This window comes from Salvelinus namaycush, chromosome 31 (genome assembly GCF_016432855.1).
Source record: "Salvelinus namaycush isolate Seneca chromosome 31, SaNama_1.0, whole genome shotgun sequence".
Classification (NCBI taxonomy): domain Eukaryota; kingdom Metazoa; phylum Chordata; class Actinopteri; order Salmoniformes; family Salmonidae; genus Salvelinus; species Salvelinus namaycush.
The window spans coordinates 1,847,603-1,862,311 of record NC_052337.1 but is presented as its reverse complement, the minus strand read 5'-3'; the positions used below and the strand labels follow the sequence as shown (position 1 = coordinate 1,862,311).

Sequence of the window (14,709 nt, the reverse complement as noted above, 5' to 3'; positions counted from 1 at the left end):
GGTAGAAATTTGACTAACTGACTTGTTGGAAAGGTGGCATCCTATGACGGTGCCACGTTGAAAGTCACTGAGCTCTTCAGTAAGGCCATTCTACTGACAATGTTTGTCTATGGAGATTGTGTGGCTGTGTTCTCGATTTCATACACCTGTCAGCAACGGGTGTGGCTGAAATAGCCAAAATCCACTAATTTGAAGGGATGTCCACACAAATACACCTGTACATTTGTGAACAGCCATCCACAACCACAATCCGTAAAAGCGAGAATAATTGAGAGAGCAGCATGAGATCCACATCACTGCCATGTAGATATCAATAACAGGTCTAAAAGTGATACTTGCGTGTCGGCCGTGTCCTCCTTACCGCCAAGCATTTATTCAAGTTTGTTGTATAATCTTTAGATGAAGACAGAAGTCGCATAATTTAAAGATATAGCTTGCACTATAGCCCAAAAGAATTTGGCTTCATCATCTCTGATTTATGGTCGGGAATCACTCGGGAATCACTCGGGAATCACTCGGGAATCACTCGGGAATCACTCGGGAAACACTCGGGAATCACTCGGGAATCACTCGGGAAACACTCGGGAAACACTCGGGAATCACTCGGGAAACACTCGGGAAACACTCGGGAAACACTCGGGAATCACTCGGGAATCACTCGGGAAACACTCGGGAATCACTCGGGAAACACTCGGGAAACACTCGGGAAACACTCGGGAAACAAACGTAAAACTTTGACAGTGGAGAAAACAAAAGTAATCAAAGTAGCAATGTAGTTGTTCAAAAGTATCGGTCATCTGATTACAATAGTTGTCTGGTACCGTTAAACCGTTAATCCCCAACCCTGTTTACAGGACGGGACTCTTATTCTGAAAATCCGTGACCAGGAAGTGCTTAGTTATTCTTGCCTCCTTCACAACGGTCACAAGTTTGTGTCAACTTTCTCTGGCCACCCCAAAACAAATATGACCAAAGACTTTTTTAGAATTAATTGAACATAGAACTTTTTTCAAATGTACATTTGTTTTTCCCCCATTTTAATTGAACCTTTATTTAAAACTTGGCAAGTCAGTACAAATTCTTATTTTACAATGACGGCCTACCCCGGCCAAACCCTCCCCTAACCCGGATGACCGTGGGCCAATTGTGCGCCACCCTATGGGACTCCCGATCACAGCCGTTTGTGATATAGCCCGGGATCGAATCAGGGTCTGTAGTGACTCCTCTAGCACTGAGACGCAGTGTCTTAGACCGCTGAACCAGGGTCTGTAGTGACTCCTCTAGCACTGAGATGCAGTGTCTTAGACCGCTGAACCAGGGTCTGTAGTGACTCCTCTAGCACTGAGATGCAGTGTCTTAGACCGCTGAACCAGGGTCTGTAGTGACTCCTCCAGCACTGAGATGCAGTGTCTTAGACCGCTGAACCAGGGTCTGTAGTGACTCCTCTAGCACTGAGATGCAGTGTCTTAGACCACTGAACCAGGGTCTGTAGTGACTCCTCTAGCACTGAGATGCAGTGTCTTAGACCGCTGAACCAGGGTCTGTAGTGACTCCTCCAGCACTGAGATGCAGTGTCTTAGACCACTGAACCAGGGTCTGTAGTGACTCCTCCAGCACTGAGATGCAGTGTCTTGTGCCACTCGGGAGCCCAACCATAAGGCCTTAAATGTGACCAGATTTTCCCAAACATTTCAATCTGACCGATGTGTATTGATTGCCATTGTTGATCTTACAATTAGTATTTCCTCTGCAAACCAGCAGACAGTACAGGGTAAAACCCGTTTAATGTAAAGTGAATCAATCCAACCATCTTTTACTCAAACTGACGACAGTAGTAAAACACTCAATAGTATTTAATTTTTTTTGTACAAAACAGTCATCCAAGACAAGCGATACCTTATTCCCCGCCCCCGACAAACATGGCAGGTTCTCTAAACTTTCCAGCACTGATTGGAGTCTCGGTTTAAATTCCAGAAAGGAAAAGGGATTGATCTCGACATAAAAAGCAATATTGTTGTTACTTCCAGATCAGACAAACACAAGAAAAAAAAACGAAAAAAATGGCTTGAAATTAAAAAAAGGCAAAAAAGGGACTCGCAACAACACTGCCAGTCAGATTCAACACAATTTAGTAGAGATCTTCATTTGAACCACGTACGATCATGAACAGCACAAAGACAAAAATGTGACAAGTGCAGGATCAATCCCTTCTAAAAAAAATACTCTCAAAAGACTGGCATTAAACACTGAAAGTCGGGGACAGGAAGAAGAAACGAAAACCAGCTCCAAATAGTTAAATGCTCTTAACTGCGTCTCCTCCAAAATAAGATGAACTAAAAATGTGTATTTTGGGTTGTTACCCCCCCCCCCCCCCTCCAGTTAGTTCAGTTACACTGCATGCATGATAGACATGAGGCGACTTCACAGCACGATGTAGAACAGAACACAATCACTCAGAACAGAACAGTTCAGCTTCTTTAAAAATAAAAAAAATGTGAGGAAAAAATTTAAAAATTAAAATGAAAAAATAAAAATACTAGGTCAGAGAAACTACCACAGGACGTGCTGTTTGATTTGATTTAGTTAGTCCCTGATTATCTCCTGTAGCGCCCCCTCTCCTTCTCCCTGTCCCTGATCCTGTCTCTCTCTCGGTCACGTTCGCGTCCACGGTCTCTGTCGCGGTCCCGGCGGGCATCCCGGGGCCGTTCTCGCTCCCTCTGCCTGTCTCGTTCTCGGGGGCGGCTGCGGCGACCTGTTACCACGGCCTGGGTCCGTCTCAGGAAGTCATCCACCCGCATGTCATAGTCATGCTTCAGAGGGAGAGAGATGGTGGTGTACAGGTTATACAAAGGCTACGTCCCCAATGACTCACTATTCCATTTATAGTACACTACACATTTAACTTCTTTGGGATAGGGGGCAGCATTTTCACTTTTGGATGAATAGCGTGCCCAGAGTGAACTGCCTCCTACTCTGTCCCAGATGCTAATATATGCATATTATTATTAGTATTGGATAGAAAACACTCTGAAGTTTCTAAAACTGTTTGAACGATGTCTGTGATTATAACAGAACTCATATGGCAGGCAAAAACCTGAGAAAAAATCCAAGCAGGAAGTGGGAAATCTGAGGTTTGTAGTTTTTGAACTCAGCCCCTATCGAATTCACAGTGGGATATGGGTTATGTTGCACTTCCTAATGCTTCCACTAGATGTCAACCGTCTTTAGAACGTGGTTTCAGGATGCTCATGTGAAGGTGGGCCGGATGGGAGCTGTTTGACTAAGGGGTCTGCCAGCAGCCTCGTTCTCAGTCATGCGCTTTCACTTGAGAGGTAGCTCTCGTTCCAGTGCTTTTCTACAGACAATGGAATTCTCCGGTTGGAACAATATTGAACATTTATGATAAAAACATCCTAAAGATTGATTCTATACTTAGTTTGACAAGTTTCTTCGACCTGTAATATAACTTTTTGAACTTTTCGGCCAACTGGACCTGAACGCGCTTTTGGATTTGTTTACCAAACTCCCTAACAAAAGAAGCTCTTTGGACATAATAAATCAAACAATTATTGTGGAACTGGGATTCCTGGGAGTGCATTCCGATGAAGATCATCAAAGGTAAGTGACTATTTATAATGCTATTTCAGACTAATGTTGACGGCGCAACATGGTGGATATTTCTTTTGGCTGTTTTGGGCTCTGAGCGCCGTACTCAGATTACGCTTTTTCCGTAAAGTTTTTTTGACATCTGACACAGCGGTTGCATTAAGGAAAAGTTTATCCATATTTCCATGTATAACACACGTATTTTCATCAACATTTATGATGAGTATTTCTGTGAATAGATGTGGTTCTCTGCACAATCACAGCATGTTTTAGAACTACTGAACGTAACACGCCAATGTAAAATGAGATTTTTGGATATAAATATGAACTTTACCGATCAAAACATACATGTATTGTGTAACATGAAGTCCTATGAGTGTCACCTGATGAAGATCAAAGGTCAGTGATTCATTTTATCTCTATTTGTGCTTTTTGTGACTCCTCTCTTTGGCGGGAAAAATGGCTGGGTTTTTCTGTGACTTGGTGGTGACCTAACAATCGTTTGTGGAGCTTTCGCTGTAAAACATTTTTGAAATCAGACACTGCGGCTGGATTAACGAGAATGTTAATCTTTAAAATGATGCCTAATACTTGTATGTTTGAAAAATTAGATTTATGAGATTTCCTTTGATTTGTATTTGGCGCCCTGCAATTTCATTTGCTGTTGGCGAGGGGTTCCAGTCCTAGACAGGTTAACCAGGACAGAAATGAGCTGTACCAGGGTAGAGCTGAAGGACCGTACGACTCTCTTCTCCCTGAAGCGGGCGTCGTGTGGTACAGGGTGGTGCCCGGTGTACGGGGGGTGTGCCTGGGGAGGAGGAGGATGGTGCTGGTAGAACGGGTGGTGAGGTGGCTGCTCCATCCCAGGGTACGGTGCCTACAGGGGAGATGGTTTGGAAATGACACTATGAATGAAATCAGTGGCAAGAAAACCTCTTATAATGGCAGGTAGGATCAATTAAAAATAAAAAGTACTTGCTATGTAACTACGGTATACAACAATTGAAGAGCCATGTATATAAAATGTGTAGCATGTAAATTTAACTTTTTTTTTTTTAGCTATTGTCTTCTGAAGAGATGGGCCAATAACAATACAGAGACTATGATGAAACTTAAGAGAACTATTCACCCAAAATATTGACTAATATACAGACAGGAGCAGATCAGTGTAACATATTAACAGGTGATAAACTGTAACGTGTTTCGACCAGACAGGTATTGCTCAGATCAGTGTAACATATTAACAGGTGATAAACTGTAACGTGTTTCGACCAGACAGGTATTTCTGAGATCAGTGTAACATATTAACAGGTGATAAACTGTAACGTGTTTCGACCAGACAGGTATTTCTGAGATCAGTGTAACATATTAACAGGTGATAAACTGTAACGTGTTTCGACCAGACAGGTATTGCTCAGATCAGTGTAACATATTAACAGGTGATAAACTGTAACGTGTTTCGACCAGACAGGTATTTCTCAGATCAGTGTAACATATTAACAGGTGATAAACTGTAACGTGTTTCGACCAGACAGGTATTGCTCAGATCAGTGTAACATATTAACAGGTGATAAACTGTAACGTGTTTCGACCAGACAGGTATTTCTCAGATCAGTGTAACATATTAACAGGTGATAAACTGTAACGTGTTTCGACCAGACAGGTATTTCTGAGATCAGTGTAACATATTAACAGGTGATAAACTGTAACGTGTTTCGACCAGACAGGTATTGCTCAGATCAGTGTAACATATTAACAGGTGATAAACTGTAACGTGTTTCGACCAGACAGGTATTGCTCAGATCAGTGTAACATATTAACAGGTGATAAACTGTAACGTGTTTCGACCAGACAGGTATTTCTCAGATCAGTGTAACATATTAACAGGTGATAAACTGTAACGTGTTTCGACCAGACAGGTATTTCTCAGATCAGTGTAACATATTAACAGGTGATAAACTGTAACGTGTTTCGACCAGACAGGTATTTCTCAGATCAGTGTAACATATTAACAGGTGATAAACTGTAACGTGTTTCGACCAGACAGGTATTTCTCAGATCAGTGTAACATATTAACAGGTGATAAACTGTAACGTGTTTCGACCAGACAGGTATTTCTCAGATCAGTGTAACATATTAACAGGTGATAAACTGTAACGTGTTTCGACCAGACAGGTATTGCTCAGATCAGTGTAACATATTAACAGGTGATAAACTGTAACGTGTTTCGACCAGACAGGTATTGCTCAGATCAGTGTCACATATTAACAGGTGATAAACTGTAACGTGTTTCGACCAGACAGGTATTGCTCAGGTAGCGTTAATAGGCCTTTTAGTCTTATGTCTATATTAAACCATAATACTTAGAGCGCTCTATAGCTCTATGAACCAAACTTCTAGAACATACCATTCCTTGCCAAGGAGGAGGCGGCCCGATGGTGTGGTGGAACTCTCTCATGTAATCGTTGTAGGACTGGGGATCACAAAACACATGATAATATCAAAAGGACTGAATCAAATTAACTGTATGTTAATATCAATGACTATACACACACACACACAACATATACAAAAGTATGTGGACACCCCTTCAAATTAGTGGATTCGGGAGAATGCTATCTGCCACCAATGCATAGTGCAAACTGTAAAGTTTGGTGGAGGAGGAATAATGGTCTGGGGCTGTTTTTCATGGTTCGGGCCCCTTAGTTCCAGTGAAGGGAAATCTTAACGCTACAGCATACAATGACATTCTAGATGATTCTGTGTGTCAACAGTTTGGGGAAGGCCCTTTCCTGTTTCAGCATGACAATGCCCCCGTGCACAAAGCGAGGTCCATACAGAAATGGTTTGTCGATCGGTGTGGAAGAACTTGACTGGCCTGCAGAGTCCTGACCTCAACCCCATCGAACACTTTTGGGATGAACTGGAACGCAGACTAAGAGCTAGGCCTAATCGCCCAACATCAGTGCCCGACCTCACTAATGCTCGTGGCTGAATGGAAGCAAGTCCCCGCAGCAATGTTCCAACATCTAGTGGAAAGCCTTCCCAGAAGAGTGGAGGCTGTTATAACAGCAATGTTCCAACATCTAGTGGAAAGCCTTCCCAGAAGAGTGGAGGCTGTTATAGCAGCAATGTTCCAACATCTAGTGGAAAGCCTTCCCAGAAGAGTGGAGGCTGTTATAGCAGCAATGTTCCAACATCTAGTGGAAATCCTTCCCAGAAGAGGGGAGGCTGTTATAGCAGCAATGTTCCATCATCTAGTGGAAAGCCTTCCCAGAAGAGTGGAGGCTGTTATAGGACTAAAGGGAGGACCAAGTCCATATTAATGGCCGTGATTTTGGAATGAGATGTTTGACAAGTAGGTGTCCACATACCTTTGGTGATGTAGTACACTGCTCAAAAAAATAAAGGGAACACTTAAACAACACAATGTAACTCCAAGTCAATCACACTTCAGTGTTCCCTTTATTTTGTATATATTTACTGAACTCACCCCATTGAGAAACACATCTCTTCTCACTCCAGTTGGGAAGCGCCTGGGGAAATGAAGTTACTAGTTAATGTCTGGGGAGGGCCAGGGAAGGATTGGTGGAGAGGGGGAGGGCCAGGGAAGGATTGGTGGAGAGGGGAAGGATTGGTGGAGAGAGGGAGGGCCAGGGAAGGATTGGCAGAGAGGGGAAGGGCCAGGGAAGGATTGGCGGAGAGGGGAAGGGCCAGGGAAGGATTGGTGGAAAGGGGAAGGATTGGTGGAGAGAGGGAGGGCCAGGGAAGGATTGGTGGAGAGAGGGAGGGCCGGGGAAGGATTGGTGGAGAGAGGGAGGGCCGGGGAAGGATTGGTGGAGAGAGGGAGGGCCAGGGAAGGATTGGTGGAGAGGGGAAGGGCCAGGGAAGGATTGGTGGAGAGGGGAAGGGCCAGGGAAGGATTAGTGGAGAGAGGGAGGGCCAGGGAAGGATTGGTGGAGAGGGGGAGGGCCAGGGAAGGATTGGTGGAGAGGGGGAGGGCCAGGGAAGGATTGGTGGAGAGGGGGAGGGCCAGGGAAGGATTGGTGGAGAGGGGAAGGGCCAGGGAAGGATTGGTGGAGAGGGGAAGGATTGGTGGAGAGGGAGGGCCAGGGAAGGGTTGGTGGAGAGAGGGAGGGCCAGGGAAGGGTTGGTGGAGAGAGGGAGGGCCAGGGAAGGGTTGGTGGAGAGAGGAAGGGCCAGGGAAGGATTGGTGGAGAGAGGAAGGGCCAGGGAAGGATTGGTGGAGAGGGGAAGGGCCAGGGAAGGGTTGGTGGAGAGGGGAAGGATTGGTGGAGAGGGAGGGCCAGGGAAGGGTTGGTGGAGAGAGGGAGGGCCAGGGAAGGGTTGGTGGAGAGAGGGAGGGCCAGGGAAGGGTTGGTGGAGAGAGGGAGGGCCAGGGAAGGGTTGGTGGAGAGAGGGAGGGCCAGGGAAGGATTGGTGGAGAGGGGGAGGGCCAAGGAAGGATTGGTGGAGAGGGGAAGGGCCAGGGAAGGGTTGGTGGAGAGAGGGAGGGCCAGGGAAGGATTGGTGGAGAGAGGGAGGGCCAGGGAAGGATTGGTGGAGAGAGGGAGGGCCAGGGAAGGATTGGTGGAGAGAGGGAGGGCCAGGGAAGGATTGGTGGAGAGAGGGAGGGCCAGGGAAGGGTTGGTGGAGAGAGGGAGGGCCAGGGAAGGATTGGTGGAGAGAGGGAGGGCCAGGGAAGGATTGGTGGAGAGAGGGAGGGCCAGGGAAGGGTTGGTGGAGAGAGGGAGGGCCAGGGAAGGGTTGGTGGAGAGAGGGAGGGCCAGGGAAGGGTTGGTGGAGAGAGGGAGGGCCAGGGAAGGGTTGGTGGAGAGAGGAAGGGCCGGGGAAGGATTGGTGGAGAGAGGGAGGGCCAGGGAAGGGTTGGTGGAGAGAGGGAGGGCCAGGGAAGGATTGGTGGAGAGAGGGAGGGCCAGGGAAGGATTGGCAGAGAGGGGAAGGGCCAGGGAAGGATTGGTGGAGAGGGAGGGCCAGGGAAGGATTGGTGGAGAGGGAGGGCCAGGGAAGGATTGGTGGAGAGAGGGAGGGGGAGGGCTAGGGCGGTCATTACATTTTGTCAGCCGGATATTGTCATACAAATGACTGCCGGTCTCACAGTAATTTACCGTTAATTAACCAACACATCTCCCAGTTTACACACATAGCCTACAAGCCACTGATGCAGATCTCTGTAAAATCTACATTTAAAAAAAAAAAGTCAATTTATTTTACAACATCACAATAAATCCATTATTTTAGGCAGGTTTAAAGAAACTTTATGATTTTAAGAAAATGTATTTCAGAAGAACAGAATATGAGTTGGCGTACAGTATGTTATCTGGCTATGCTCCATGCCATAGGCTGTAGGCTTGTTCATTTAGCTGAAATGCTCATCCCCGTAACATTATCTTATAGTATTAGGCTTGTTCATTTAGCTGAAATGCTCATAAATCCCCGTAACATTATCTTATAGTATTAGGCTTGTTCATTTAGCTGAAATGCTCATAAATCCCCGTAACATTATCTTATAGTATTTGTGCGCATATGAAGTGGCTATGTTGAGCCTCAAAGTGATAATTTGAAACGGGTCCTAAACATTAGATTTAGAATTATTTGGCAACTTTATTATTGAACGATTACAAACCTCAGAATGTCTTAGAAATCAAAACAGAAATGGGCTGCATGATGCGACCAAATCGGCTATTTGAAAAAGGTCGCAAAAAAAAAAAGAAAAGCTTGTGCCTTGCCTCAAGTGATCACCTTTTCACCCATCAACCTATACTCAATTTAATCTCGTCTTTACTGGATTTAGGGGGAAAATGGCCCATTATCAAATAGGCGGGGGGGGGGGGGGGGGCATGTCACCCGTATGCACGGGAATAGCGAATGGAGGCCGCTTTCCATTGTGAAATCATGCTGGGTCGGCTACTCCGGTTCATAGAGGAGCAGCTGAACTAACTATAGTAGCAGCTGGGATTCTTCGGTTGCTTATGGCAACCATCAAAACTCTGCTTTCACTCGTTACGCCACAGGTGATATTCCCGCCCAAACTCTGTATGCCATGGGCTCTCCAACCCTGTTCCTGCAGCTACCCAGTACTCTGTATGCCATGGTCTCTCCTACCCTGTTCCTGCAGCTACCCAGTACTCTGTATGCCATGGTCTCTCCTACCCTGTTCCTGCAGCTACCCAGTACTCTGTATGCCATGGGCTCTCCAACCCTGTTCCTGCAGCTACCCAGTACTCTGTATGCCATGGGCTCTCCAACCCTGTTCCTGCAGCTACCCAGTACTCTGTATGCCATGGGCTCTCCAACCCTGTTCCTGCAGCTACCCAGTACTCTGTATGCCATGGTCTCTCCTACCCTGTTCCTGCAGCTACCCAGTACTCTGTATGCCATGGGCTCTCCAACCCTGTTCCTGCAGCTACCCAGTACTCTGTATGCCATGGTCTCTCCTACCCTGTTCCTGCAGCTACCCAGTACTCTGTATGCCATGGGCTCTCCAACCCTGTTCCTGCAGCTACCCAGTACTCTGTATGCCATGGTCTCTCCTACCCTGTTCCTGCAGCTACCCAGTACTCTGTATGCCATGGGCTCTCCAACCCTGTTCCTGCAGCTACCCAGTACTCTGTATGCCATGGGCTCTCCAACCCTGTTCCTACAGCTACCCAGTACTCTGTATGTCATGGGCTCTCCAACCCTGTTCCTGCAGCTACCCAGTACTCTGTATGCCATGGGCTCTCCAACCCTGTTCCTGCAGCTACCCAGTACTATGTATGCCATGGGCTCTCCAACCCTGTTCCTGCAGCTACCCAGTACTCTGTATGCCATGGGCTCTCCAACCCTGTTCCTGCAGCTACCCAGTACTCTGTATGCCATGGTCTCTCCAACCCTGTTCCTGCAGCTACCCAGTACTCTGTATGCCATGGGCTCTCCAACCCTGTTCCTGCAGCTACCCAGTACTCTGTATGCCATGGGCTCTCCAACCCTGTTCCTGCAGCTACCCAGTACTCTGTATGCCACCGTCTCTCCAACCCTGTTCCTGCAGCTACCCAGTACTCTGTATGCCATGGGCTCTCCAACCCTGTTCCTGCAGCTACCCAGTACTCTGTATGCCATGGGCTCTCCAACCCTGTTCCTGCAGCTACCCAGTACTCTGTATGCCATGGGCTCTCCAGCTCTGTTCCTGCAGCTACCCAGTACTCTGTATGCCATGGGCTCTCCAACCTTGTTCCTGCAGTTACCCAGTACTCTGTATGCCATGGGCTCTCCAACCCTGTTCCTGCAGCTACCCAGTACTCTGTATGTCATGGGCTCTCCAACCCTGTTCCTGCAGCTACCCAGTACTCTGTATGTACAAGTGCTTAAAGTCCTGCTAGGCAGCTGATTTTTAAAACGTGGTGTGTAATATCAGGACTGGAAAAGCAGCCTGCAAAACCAGTGGCTCTCATAGAGCAGTGTTCACCAACTCCAGTACCCCTAAGAGCCCAACTCCAGTCCACCAGTACCCCAACAGTGTTCCAACTCCAGTCCACAGGTACCCCAACAGTGTTCCAACTCCAGTCCACCAGTACCCCCAACTCCAGTCCACCAGTACCCCAACAGTGTTCCAACTCCAGTCCACCAGTACCCCAAGTGTTCCCCAACTCCAGTCCACCAGTACCCCAAGTGTTCCCCAAATCCAGTCCACCAGTACCCCAACAGTGTTCCAACTCCAGTCCACCAGTACCCCAACAGTGTTCCCCAACTCCAGTCCACCAGTACCCCAACAGTGTTCCCCAACTCCAGTCCACCAGTACCCCAACAGTGTTCCCCAACTCCAGTCCACCAGTACCCCAACAGTGTTCCCCAACTCCAGTCCACCAGTACCCCAACAGTGTTCCCCAACTCCAGTCCACCAGTACCCCAACAGTGTTCCCCAACTCCAGTCCACCAGTACCCCAACAGTGTTCCCCAACTCCAGTCCACCAGTACCCCAACAGTGTTCCCCAACTCCAGTCCACCAGTACCCCAACAGTGTTCCAACTCCAGTCCACCAGTACCCCAACAGTGTTCCAACTCCAGTCCACAGGTACCCCAACAGTGTTCCAACTCCAGTCCACCAGTACCCCCAACTCCAGTCCACCAGTACCCCAACAGTGTTCCAACTCCAGTCCACCAGTACCCCAAGTGTTCCCCAACTCCAGTCCACCAGTACCCCAAGTGTTCCCCAACTCCAGTCCACCAGTACCCCAAGTGTTCCCCAACTCCAGTCCACCAGTACCCCAACAGTGTTCCCCAACTCCAGTCCACCAGTACCCCAACAGTGTTCCCCAACTCCAGTCCACCAGTACCCCAACAGTGTTCCCCAACTCCAGTCCACCAGTACCCCAACAGTGTTCCCCAACTCCAGTCCACCAGTACCCCAACAGTGTTCCAACTCCAGTCCACCAGTACCCCAACAGTGTTCCAACTCCAGTCCACCAGTACCCCAACAGTGTTCCAACTCCAGTCCACCAGTACCCCAACAGTGTTCCAACTCCAGTCCACCAGTACACCAACAGTGTTCCCCAACTCCAGTCCACCAGTACACCAACAGTGTTCCAACTCCAGTCCACCAGTACCCCAACAGTGTTCCCCAACTCCAGTCCACCAGTACACCAACAGTGTTCCAACTCCAGTCCACCAGTACCCCAACAGTGTTCCCCAACTCCAGTCCACCAGTACCCCAACAGTGTTCCCCAACTCCAGTCCACCAGTACCCCAACAGTGTTCCAACTCCAGTCCACCAGTACCCCAACAGTGTTCCAACTCCAGTCCACCAGTACCCCAACAGTGTTCCAACTCCAGTCCACCAGTACCCCAACAGTGTTCCCCAACTCCAGTCCACCAGTACCCCAACAGTGTTCCAACTCCAGTCCACCAGTACCCCAACAGTGTTCCCCAACTCCAGTCCACCAGTACCCCAACAGTGTTCCCCAACTCCAGTCCACCAGTACCCCAACAGTGTTCCCCAACTCCAGTCCACCAGTACCCCAACAGTGTTCCAACTCCAGTCCACCAGTACCCCAACAGTGTTCCAACTCCAGTCCACCAGTACCCCCAAATCCAGTCCACCAGTACCCCAACAGTGTTCCAAATCCAGTCCACCAGTACCCCAACAGTGTTCCAAATCCAGTCCACCAGTACCCCAAGTGTTCCCCAAATCCAGTCCACCAGTACCCCAACAGTGTTCCCCAACTCCAGTCCACCAGTACCCCAACAGTGTTCCCCAACTCCAGTCCACCAGTACCCCAACAGTGTTCCAACTCCAGTCCACCAGTACCCCCAAATCCAGTCCACCAGTACCCCAACAGTGTTCCAAATCCAGTCCACCAGTACCCCAACAGTGTTCCAAATCCAGTCCACCAGTACCCCAAGTGTTCCCCAAATCCAGTCCACCAGTACCCCAAGTGTTCCCCAAATCCAGTCCACCAGTACCCCAACAGTGTTCACCAACTCCAGTCCACCAGTACCCCAACAGTGTTCACCTCCACCAGTACCCCCAACTAGGCCTGTGGAGGACATGAAATTGTCAGCAGGTGATAGTCAAGCAAATAAGTGTAGATCTCATGGTAATGGGGCAGCAGGTAGCCTAGTGGTTAGAGTGTAGAGGTGGCAGGTAGCCTAGTGGTTAGAGTGTAGAGGTGACAGGTAGCCTAGTGGTTAGAGTGTAGAGGTGGCAGGTAGCCTAGTGGTTAGAGTGTAGAGGTGGCAGGTAGCCTAGTGGTTAGAGTGTAGAGGTGACAGGTAGCCTAGTGGTTAGAGTGTAGAGGTGGCAGGTAGCCTAGTGGTTAGAGTGTAGAGGTGGCAGGTAGCCTAGTGGTTAGAGTGTAGAGGTGGCAGGTAGCCTAGTGGTTAGAGTGTAGAGGTGACAGGTAGCCTAGTGGTTAGAGCGTTGAGCCAGTAACCGAAAGGTTGCAAGATAGAATCCCCGAGCTGACAAGGTACAAAATCTGTCATACTGTTCCTAGGCAGTCATTAAAAATAAGAATGTGTTCTTAACTGACTTGCCTAGTTAAAGAAAGGTATTTCATTATTATTATTATATATATATATTTTTTTAAATGACAGTTAATTAACAAACACATTTAGCATCTCCTGGCTTCCACACAGAGCCACTGATGAAGACCTTTGGAACATCTACATTTAAAAAAAGTCGAATAAATCCATGTAATATAGCCTACACCTTTACAAAAAAATCCATTATTTAGTTTTAGACAGGTCAAAAAAAAAATATATATATATATTTTATTTTTTTAAACCATGAAGAAAAGGTAGTCTATTTCAGAAGAAACAGAATAGCGTACTCGGAGTTGTCCTTATGTTAGGTCCTGATCTGGCTATGCCATACGGCTGTGGGCTACACTAGTTCATTTAGCAGACAAGATTATTTTATAGAATTAAGAATACAATTGAACAAAGCTGAATAAATAAGAAAGGTTAAAAGAAACAGGTCCTCCTAAATGCTTAATAGAGTTATTTATGCAACTTTAGTTTATGTTCGGATGTTTAATACATTGCAAGGCTGCATGATGCCATTAACGATGACTTGAAAAAAGTTGCATGATAGGCATGAGCTCTGCTTTGTTTTGTTGTTTTGGCGCAGGCTGTACACACTTCATCAGTCTCTCACTCACAATTTGACAAGCACTTTGATAATGCCTTGAATTTCCCGGAGACATCCCCTTTGTGTAATGTCCCCTAAAAAAAAAAAATCCATGCCTTTTGTGGCCAGTGGCCGCAATATAAATCATGATAATTCCCTTCTCCCCTGAGTGCTGCACGCTACTAAGCACCACTCACATGGCTCTCCATCACGTAACTGGTCTTTCCTCACAGGCTACGAGTGAATACAGACACGTCGGGGACCGAACTGTGCACGTCCTTATCCAATTCCGAGGCTCATATTGAAGATATTGGTAGAACCACAGCACAAAAAAACGTTGTCCTATTCTAGTCTACGCAATAAATTAATATTCAAAACCATCTGGGACAGTTGTGGGATGCTATAGATCCCATATTAATATAACCACTAGCATCAAAAAAAAAAACTTTAAGCAATGAGGTTCGGTATGAATA

At 47.3% G+C, this 14,709-nt stretch overlaps 1 protein-coding gene across 1 annotated transcript in view; it reads right to left on the bottom strand.

Moving 5' to 3' along the window:
• Positions 1-1,835: 1,835 nt before the first annotated feature.
• The window catches only part of ythdc1 (YTH domain containing 1), a 44,305-nt gene continuing 31,431 nt past the window's right edge, over positions 1,836-14,709 (bottom strand). Inside the window, exons 12-15 of the mRNA XM_038970351.1 lie at positions 7,100-7,142; positions 6,014-6,079; positions 4,325-4,483; positions 1,836-2,810 (exon numbers count right to left, since the gene is read on the bottom strand). Coding sequence (XP_038826279.1) covers positions 2,595-2,810; positions 4,325-4,483; positions 6,014-6,079; positions 7,100-7,142 — 484 coding nt within the window. The 3' untranslated portion in view covers positions 1,836-2,594. The remainder of the gene's footprint in view (positions 2,811-4,324; positions 4,484-6,013; positions 6,080-7,099; positions 7,143-14,709) is intronic.